The sequence below is a fragment of the Lipotes vexillifer genome, unplaced genomic scaffold (assembly GCF_000442215.2).
Source record: "Lipotes vexillifer unplaced genomic scaffold, Lipotes_vexillifer_v1.1 scaffold528, whole genome shotgun sequence".
Lineage (NCBI taxonomy): Eukaryota > Metazoa > Chordata > Mammalia > Artiodactyla > Lipotidae > Lipotes > Lipotes vexillifer.
In genome coordinates, this window is record NW_006794582.1 from 1,840,343 (window position 1) to 1,849,814 (window position 9,472).

The window sequence follows — 9,472 nt, forward strand, 5'->3', positions numbered from 1 at the left end:
CTTTCCCCCTCGTCTGCTGCCTGGGGACAGAGCATTCAGTAGACTCCAAGCTCTGAGGGAGAAGGAGCCACAAGATGACAAGAGTTGGTTCTGGCCTGCAGGACTACAGCTGAGGGACATTGTTGGCCTGGCTCTTCCAAATAAAGGGTGAGGGGACAGTCAGGCTTTTTTTTAACTCCTTAAGTAAAAACCCTGCTCTGGGTTCTGAAACAGCTCAGAGAAGGAAGGGACTGGAAAGCAGCTACTTTTGTGGAAAAGGTACTCCCTGCAGGCTGCTCAGCAACCAGCTCCATCTTGGACTCTGACGTGGGGGCACACAGCCTTCCTCCTGGTCCAGGGGGGCGGGGGAGGGAGGCCAGGCGGGAGAGAGTCCCTAGACAGAGGCCTCCATCAGCTGCCTGCCTGGACACACACGCCGGCCTCTCACTCAGGTTCTCCAGAGTGTGAAGACAGCAGAGGAGGAAAGCCAGGGCTTGCCTCTGTGAGCTCCTTCTCAATGAGACAGCACCCAGCCCTTCAACTCATCCATCTCTATCACACCTCACCTGGGAGCTGCGAGGTGGGTTCATTACTATGGAAGAAATGCAGCATGTGGTGACGGAAAGAACCCTGCCACCGACTAAGTGCTGGGGCCTTGGACACGTCACGTAAAATGGAGATAATCATCTTCACCCAGCCCATTGTGTTCTGTAAATTGGGGGCACTATGCAAATGAGAAGGATAAACAGGATGAGGATTGTTTGAAAATTACCATGGAATATAAGGGGTGGTTGCTTAATAGATGGAGAGCAGATAGAGCAGTTTTGATGGGGGAAGGGAGCCAGGGCAGGGCCTGGAGAAGGCATGGAGGAGGGGCAGGAAAGCCTGTGGGTGGCTGCAGGAAGGGCATGTGCTCAGGGGTTAGGAGGAGACCTCGAAACCTGGGCACTGCAGGCTCAAGGCAGCAGGGAGCCTTGTCATGAGAAAGTAAGTGTGGCTTCCCAGGGCCTGACTTTTCCCTCTGCCCCGGAGAACCAGGCGGCCAAGAGCCCGCTTGGCTGGGATAAGCCTTTGGCAACCGCCCTGCCTGTCTCCTTTCCAGACAGGTGTAGTCACTCACCTGCCTGCACCTGTGGGCTCGGCTACCCACACCCAGCCCTGGCACCTGTCCCGGCAGGGAGCGTGCTGGGTAGGACCTCACCTTGGAGTCAGGCTCTCTTTCCATGAGCTGTTGGCTGGAGCCACCAGGCTTCTCTGCCTGCCTGGATGCCGACCCTTCTGGTTTTTTCTGCTCCTTAAACTTGTGTTTGACCATCCCCTGGCTCATTTCCCAGTTCCTCCTGCCCTTTGTAGGTCTCTAATGACACTGGGAAGGTTAATCACTGCTCGCCCCCCACCAGAGAGACCATCGGTATCAGAAGCTCAGAGCAGGAAGGAACCTTAGAATTCACTTAATTCCAACTCTCTGTGCAGAGGAGACTGATGCCCAGGGAGGGAGAGTGATGTGCCCAAAGTAACCCAGCAAATTCAAGGCAAAGAGGGGCCTAGGGCCTGGGCCTCCCGCCTCCTAGATCCAGGCTCTTTCCACCTCCCTAAGCCCATTTCTCTTTGTCATGGAGTCCCTACCACCTGCAGGTCCCATCTCCACACAGGGACCTCACGGGACCCAGGCTGGCCTCCGTGGCTCAGTAGTGCCCTCTGCAGCCACTCAGGATCAGGGGCATGCAGGGCTCTGCGTGAGTTGTCTGAGGGTCTGCTCAGAGCCCATGATCGCGGGCTTCGGCCATGGCCTTGAAGAGGCCAGGTGGGGCCAGAGCTGCTCATGTCGATGTGCGGGGCCCCTTCCCTCTCCCTGAGGCCGAAGAAACCAGGCTGCAACTCTTCTCACCCTCCTTTGATGTAGTCAAGAAATGTGCACTCTGACTCCACAGCAAAAGAAAGCAGTGTGACCTTGAAAACAAAAAGAAGCTTGGTCAGCGGGGAGCACTAGGCAGAGGGAGAGCATTGCTGACAGTTATGGAGCACCCAGCACGTGCCAGCATTTGCCCACTTCATTGCAAACAGTGCCCACAACAACTCTATGAGGTACTATTATTATCTCCATTCTACAAGCAAGGAAACTGAGGCTCAAAGAAGTGATGCAGTGTGTCCAAGGACACTACCAGGACATGGCCAAGTGAGATGGGAAGCCAGGTCTGTCTGGAACCAGATCCTGTGCTCTTGACCTTGATGCCAAACTGCATCTTTGGAAGGGCCCTGTCTCTGTCACTGGAGTACAGGGGCTCAAGCCAAGGAATCGAGTTTCCCCTAAGTGGACACGGGTGTGGAGTGTGGAGGGAGAGGGGGGGTCTTCCTGACATAGGACTAAGATCTGCCAACGCTGACAAGCTCCATGCTTCCATGTTCCGCTAACTGTTAATCCTGAAATGTGTCTCTTTGGTCTGCAATTGTTTTAAATCTTACTTGTCCCACCTCATCCCTCTAGCATCTTGATCTCTACCCTCTCAGACACAAGACCCTCCTGCTAAGCAGCCTGTCCTTTCCCTGGAGGTAACTGAGCATCTGGGGCCTCCTCTCCCAAGCAGAGGTCTCTTGATCTATGCCCCTGGCAGCTCTCTGGCATCAGCTTTCCAAAGACAGGTAGCTACCTGGCAGCTCTTTATGAAAATGATTTAGGATGGTGGAGACAAATGAAAAGGTTGGCAGCTAAAATCAATTAAATGAGGGAAGATTGGGGCAGAGAACCTTTTACCTGTGTCAGACAACTCCACTCTAGGATTTGGGGTGGCCCCTACTGATACAGATTCAGTCATCTTTATCAACTCAGTGGGAGGCCAGGTAGTGCCTCTGCTTGACAAAGGGGACGAGCCATTAGCCGGAATAATGGGAGGGTCTGTGAGTACTGAGCTGGGCCTTGGAGATCCCTACTCGCTGTGGTTACAGTGTTAGGCACCTGGATGGACAAAGCCTCCTTTCTCTAGGAATGGACTATGACAGTGGCCTCTACTCTGACTGTGGTCACTAGACTCCCTGGGAATCTTTTAAAACATCTTGCAGCTGGAGTGAGGACCCCAAACCAATAATATGAGGATTTCTGGGATAGGGCTCTGGCCCTGGATTTTTTTTTTTTTTTTTTTTTAGCTCCTCACATGAGTCTAACCTGCAGCCAGAATTGAACCCTGCTCCAGGCCCTGGGATGAAGTAATTGCCTAACTTGCCTGGCCATATGGATTGACCCTGGGACTTGGTACTCAAAGTATAGTCCCCGAACAACAGCATCAGAATCACCTTGATGCTGAGTAGAAATGCAGATTCTTGGCATTTTAACAAGATCCCCAGGAGACTCTGCACATAATAAGTAAGGTATGAGAAGCACAAAATACAGATTCCTGGGCTCAAGCCTGGCTTTCCTAAAATGGAACCCCAGGGAACTGGCCTGGGCATCTGTATTTTAACAAGCATCCTGGACCCTGAGTGATTTTTTTATGGTAAAGATTAGGAAATACTGGAGCAAGGGAAAGTCATAAGACCTCAGCCCAGTCCTGCTCTGTCCCTAACTCACTGTGTGACCTGAGACAAATCACATCTCCTCTCTGGGCCTCAGTCTCTTTATCTCTAAAGTAAGAAAGCTGGATGAGATCAGTGGTTTTCAACCTTTTTTTTTTTAGCTGTACATCTAATATTTCTTAGCTGGGGAACGTGTTGCCTCTCCTAGGGGCATTTGGGAATGTGAGGGAGAGTTTTGGGGTCTCATGATGACTGGGGCTCTATTGCTAGCTATGGGCTGAGGCCAGGGGTGCTAAGCATCCCACCATGTATAGGGAAGTTCTGTGAGACAAAGAATGATTCTTCCCCAAATACCGATAGCATCCCCACTGAGAAACACTGCAGCTTCAGACAAAAGAACTATTGCTCCAATTACAATCAGAGAAGCAGTGGTCAGCCCCCTCTGAATGAGCAGAGTACTTTGCAGTTTACAGTCCTGCATCTCCCACGTGTCTGCCACAGCCACCCTGTGCATTAAGCAGGGGAGGGATGATGTATTAGTCCCATTTTACAGATGGAGAAAATAAGGTTCCTTGGAGGAACGCTAGAGTTCCCTGTCTGTGACCTCTTCTAGTCTGGAGTTGCAGTTGGCCTGACTCAAATGGCTACATTTGGCTGTATTAGGTGATGGGGCTGTGGCCCTCTAGAGTGGGAGGGACACGAAGGGTACAGACTTGGGTGCGTTTGCACTGCAAAGACATTGGTTTGTTCTATAAATGCACTGGTGGGCTCCACCTCAGGACCTTTGCACATGCTGATCCCTACAGCTAGAATTCTTTTTCCTCAATATCCTCAATACTTGCTCCTTCACCTTCTTTAAATCTCTGCTCAAATGTCACCTTCTCAGAGAAGCTTTCCTTGACTACTATAAATAAGATAGTAGTTTCATCTCTTGCATTCCCTATCCATTTACCTCACCCTACTTCCTCCCACAGCAATCACAACCACCTGACACACACAGGTATTTGTGTGTATATTCGTGTTCTGTCTCCCCCCCACTAGACGATAAGCACCAGGAGGGCAGGGATTTGGGTCTGTGTTGTTCCCAGCTGTATCCCTCGTGTCTGGAAAGGCACCTGGCATGTGGTAGCACACAGTAAATATTTGTTGAAGAAAGGCACGAACATCCTGAAGATCAGCCCCCAGAAGCCACTGGGCCGGTATAATCCCAGCATGGTCATGGTTAAGCAGGGATACAGCCCACAGCAGCTGCAAGCTCTGAATTTAATTGTTGTGCTCACTGCCATGTCTACCACCTTCTAGCTCTGTGACCTTGGTTGAGTCACTTCCCTGCCTGCAGCCTTGGTTTCCGCTTTCATGATGAGGTGATGATAATGTCTGCCTCTTAAGGAAACAACCTGTGAAAAGCACCCAAATGGGGAATTTCCCAGAGTAAGGGCCCAATAAATGGGACTCCTTTTCCTCTTCCTTCCGCAGGAAGTCCCCATGGTAGTTTCTCTCTGGGATTTCTCATTCTGTATCACAGGGCCTGATGTGTCTCCTACACGTCTACCTCGTGTTGCTCCATCGGCCCCATCCCTCCCCACCCCTAACCCTCCAGGTCTCGTTCCCACACCCCGCAGGAGCACACACACACATGACTCCTGCCACCAGACCTAGCTCGGGGCTCAGGATATCTACACCCACGGCAGAAAGGGGGTGGCTACTCACTGTGCCAGAATTCACATATTTCTTTTTCTTCATTTTCTTTTTCGGGTTTACCACCTGCAGAAAAAAAACGGTGACCAGGTAAGAAGTAGCGTTTCCAAGCAGTCAGGGCTGGGCGTGGCCCTGAAGGCAGGAGAGAGGGAGGAGTCATGGGTGACTAGGTAGACACAGAAGGAAGAAAGAACTGGATTTCGGGCACAGGTGGGAAGTGCGGGTGGGAGGCTAGCAGGCTGTGCAGGTGGAAACTTAGAACCTGGGGAGAGAAGCCCAGAACAACCTTGGAGCCACCACAGGCATGAAAGTCACCCAGATGACATGGTGCTCACTGACATATTCATGGGACCACAGCTTGCTAGGCAGCCTGTCGAGATGAGGGCACACTGCAGCCCCAAGACTACACTGCGCCTCAGTTTCCCAACCTGTTCTATGAGGGGGTGGAACTTTTAGAATTTACCGGATCTCAAATTTTTACTCCAAAGTAGCCCTCCCAGTGGAGGAGAATGCATATGGGCTCCTGGGGTCCTGGGAATCGCTGAAAAATCTGGCCACGAGCACATTTCTTTGAAGTCTTCTCTGTTATCTTTAAATCTGCCTGTATTCCACATTTCCACTCTCTAATTATAACTGTTTTAATATTAAAGCACTGTTTTGTTCTCAGATCTTCCTGTGAAGTGGGCACTGAGAAAGCATCCTGTTTGTTCTGAGGTTTCATGCATAACCTGGCACACAGCCCCTCCCACCCCCCCCCCCCCCCCCCACCAGCCTCTCCAGCCCTAAGCGGCTGCACCCCCTAGGGGCCAGCCTAGCAGCCTCCCAACTCCTGAGCTGGAGTTCTAAGCCTTCTCCTCTCCCTCTCCTCATATCCCCAGGGTCTCCAGGGCAGGTGGGTCTGCCCTCCTGTGCAAGGGGCCCCCCCACCCCCCACCAGCCTCTCCAGCCCTAAGCGGCTGCACCCCCTAGGGGCCAGCCTAGCAGCCTCCCAACTCCTGAGCTGGAGTTCTAAGCCTTCTCCTCTCCCTCTCCTCATATCCCCAGGGTCTCCAGGGCAGGTGGGTCTGCCCTCCTGTGCAAGGGGCACTGAGTGGCACCCAGGACCAGCAGCTGTGCTGGCTCTGGATACAGTGGTAAGACATTGCCCCCATTCCTGAGGACATCGTGGTCTTTGAGGGGGCAGGAAGTATGATAAACAGGTAATAGGTTTGTGAGTGGGGTCGGGGGTAGAGCAGGAGCACCAAGGAGAGGCATCCACTTCAGACCCTGGCGTAGAGTGGGTGTGCAGGTGGGGGCTTCCTGAGGGAAGAACAGCAAAGGGAGCCCCAAGGGAGGCACCAGCACAAATGAAGCCACAGAGACTGAGACAGCATGGAGGTTCAGAGAGCCTCAGATGGCATGATGGGGCTGAGAGTGGGGATGGGTAGAGGGAAGCGGACAGGGTTAGACCCTAGGGGCTCCTACAGCTGTGATGTAGATGGCTGCTTACACACGCCCTCCCCCGCCTCCCCGGTTGCACATAGACTGCAGGTCACTGGGGCATGGCACCCATGTGAAGGAGCTTGGACTCCCCTTGTAGGTAAGGGTCCCTTTAGGATCTCAGCTGGTGTGGAGTCTCCCCCCTCCCCTGTGTGAACCAGGCAGAGGCAGTGGGTGACATGCACAGTCGGGGGTTAAGCAGGGCAGCAATGTGGTCAATTACAATTTTGGAGGAGTATTTGGGTTACTGAGTGGAGGACGGAAGGAGGCGGAAAGGCCATTATGGGGCTGTCACAAAGCCCCTACACATGGGAGACGGTGACAGTGGGGGTAGACGGGAATGAAGGGGACAAATGTCAGAATATTTAGGTGGCAGGAGGAGTAGGATTCAGTCATGGACTGGGTGTGGGATGAGGGGCAGGAGGTGTCAAGGATGCCTCCCCAGGTGCCATGGCTGCTGTGATGACAACACAGGAGGAGGAGCTGGCTGGCCAGGGGGAGAGGAGGCTGCAGGGACTTTAGCCAGTGCATTCAGTTTGGGAAGGCTGAGTCTAAGGAGTGGCCAGAAGACAGCTGGGCATATGCGTTGGACACCCAGGCTGATGCCGGGGCCTGAGATGAGGGTCTTTCCTGGCAGAAGCCTGTTCTCTCTTCAGGCACTTCTGACTCTAGAAGGGCCTTCCTGAGCCCAAACCGGCCTCTGAGGGATGCCCTCCATGGTGCAAGGCCTGCCCCGGGGCTGCCAGAGTTAATTCCTTTTCTACCTGATGGCGTTTCAGATGTGTAAAGACAGCACTTCTTTTCGCCAACGCTGCAGTTTCTCTCATTGATTGCAAGGGGGCAGGGACCAATGACTGAGAAAACAAGTCACTGAAGCCTGAGAGATCGTGGCCTCATCTTAGCCTGTCAAGCATCCTTAGAATCAAACTCCAAGAGACCTGACCCCTTCCCTTCACTTCCCTAAAAATCTCCTTAAAAGAGTCCAGGGCTTCCCTGGTGGCGCAGTGGTTGAGAGTCCGCCTGCCGATGCAGGGGACACGGGTTCGTGCCCCGGTCCGGGAGGATCCCACATGCCTCGGAGCGGCTGGGCCCGTGAGCCATGGCCGCTGGGCCTGCGCGTCCGGAGCCTGTGCTCCGCAACGGGAGAGGCCGCGGCAGTGAGAGGCCCGCGGGCTGCTAAAAAAAAAAAAAAAGAGTCCAAAGACGGAGCGTGCTTCTCTCTGCCTGGGTGAGGGGACAGAGACAGCTCTGTCCTTTGTCCTTACAAAAAGCAAAGCAATTAACTGTGAGGATCATGGCTCTTTCAAAGAAATCCATCACGTTCCATTCTCACAAATAGTCTTGTTCAATTGAATTCAGTGTGAATGTATAATAAGCACCTACTGTGTGCCCAGGAGGGCCCAGGCCAATGTGACCAGGGCAACAGGAAGGGCTGTCACTTTGTCTGCCCTTGGGGAGCTTCAGTCTAGTTGGAACACAAGACCTGCCCACTCGGAACAGAGATACAGGTTGAGGTAGTAGATGCATACAGGGATTAGGGTTCAGAGATGGGAGTCAAAGCCAGCTCTAGCTGAGTGATGTAAGGATAGACCCAGTTTGTAGGATGGTTGTGAAATGTAAATATCCTGGCACCCAAGCGCTCAACAGATGAAACTAGGAGATAGCACTGACGTAATGCTCACTAGTGGCCAGACATTGTTCTAGTAACTTATTTAATTCTCAGTGTGCATGGCACAGAGTGGGGCAAGAACTCAGCCAGGGTCACATGGCTAATACATGGTGGAGTCAGGATATGAACCCTGGGCTGTAAATTAGGGTTATAAGTATCTGCAGTTCAGTAGGTCTGGCATGAACTATGCTGTCCATGAAGTTCGTAAGTGGGAGAAAATAAGCCACCAGAGGAGTAGGACCTGAGCTAGATGTGGAAGGTGGGAGGGTATCCTGAGAGGAAGCACACACACAGGCAAAGGCTCAGCAGTAGAAAGTGTCCTTGGAGGGCAGATGATATTATCTCCAGAGAGACTGGGTGTCTTGTCCAAGGTTCTCTGGTCTAGATGGAGGTATCCTGATTCCTGTTCCTCTCTTTCCTTCCAGAAAAGAGAAGATATTCTGCAGGCCCTGAGACTGCTCTGATTAAAGGCAGAAGGCTACTTGAACTCAGGACCTCAGGTCTTGGGCCTGGAACCTTCTGATACTGTTCCCCACCTTCTGCCCACCTGTACTTCTATTCCCCCAACTTGTTGGAAGAGCTCTCTCAGCGGGGGACACTATAACTCTGATTTGGAGTCAGATAAGCTTAGGTTGTTTGCCTCTTGATTCTGCCACTTACTGGGCTTTCATCAAGTCCCCTCACTTCTCTGAGATTCAGTCTCCTTAACTGTGAAATGGGACAATAACACCCACCTCACAGGAAAACATGCAAAAACCCCAGCCACGGGCTTCCCTGGTGGTGCAGTGGTTGGGAGTCCGCCTGCCGATGCAGGGGACACAGTTTCGTGCCCCGATCCGGGAAGATCCCACATGCCGTGGAGCGGCTGGGCCCGTGAGCCATGGCTGCTGAGCCTGCGCGTCCGGAGCCTGTGCTCCGCAACGGGAGAGGCCACAACAGTGAGAGGCCCACGTACCGCAAAAAAACAAACAAACAAAAAACCCCAGCCATGGCTCACTGTTAGTCCTCAGCAACTGGGAGCTACATATAGTCAGAGCAAACCCCAGCCTTCAGGTGTCTGCCTCACCTCATAGATGTTGAATTGGCTCTGCCCGCGGGCCAGCTCCCGGTAGCTGGTGGTGAACTCCCCAATGAAGTCAT

The 9,472-nt window shown here is 52.8% G+C and overlaps 1 protein-coding gene across 1 annotated transcript in view; it reads right to left on the reverse strand.

Moving 5' to 3' along the window:
• CPNE5 (copine 5) overlaps positions 1–9,472 on the reverse strand; it is a 90,689-nt gene that overhangs the window by 7,966 nt on the left and 73,251 nt on the right. Inside the window, exons 12-14 of the mRNA XM_007467275.1 lie at positions 9,399–9,472; positions 5,197–5,250; positions 1,868–1,929 (exon numbers count right to left, since the gene is read on the reverse strand). Coding sequence (XP_007467337.1) covers positions 1,868–1,929; positions 5,197–5,250; positions 9,399–9,472 — 190 coding nt within the window. The remainder of the gene's footprint in view (positions 1–1,867; positions 1,930–5,196; positions 5,251–9,398) is intronic.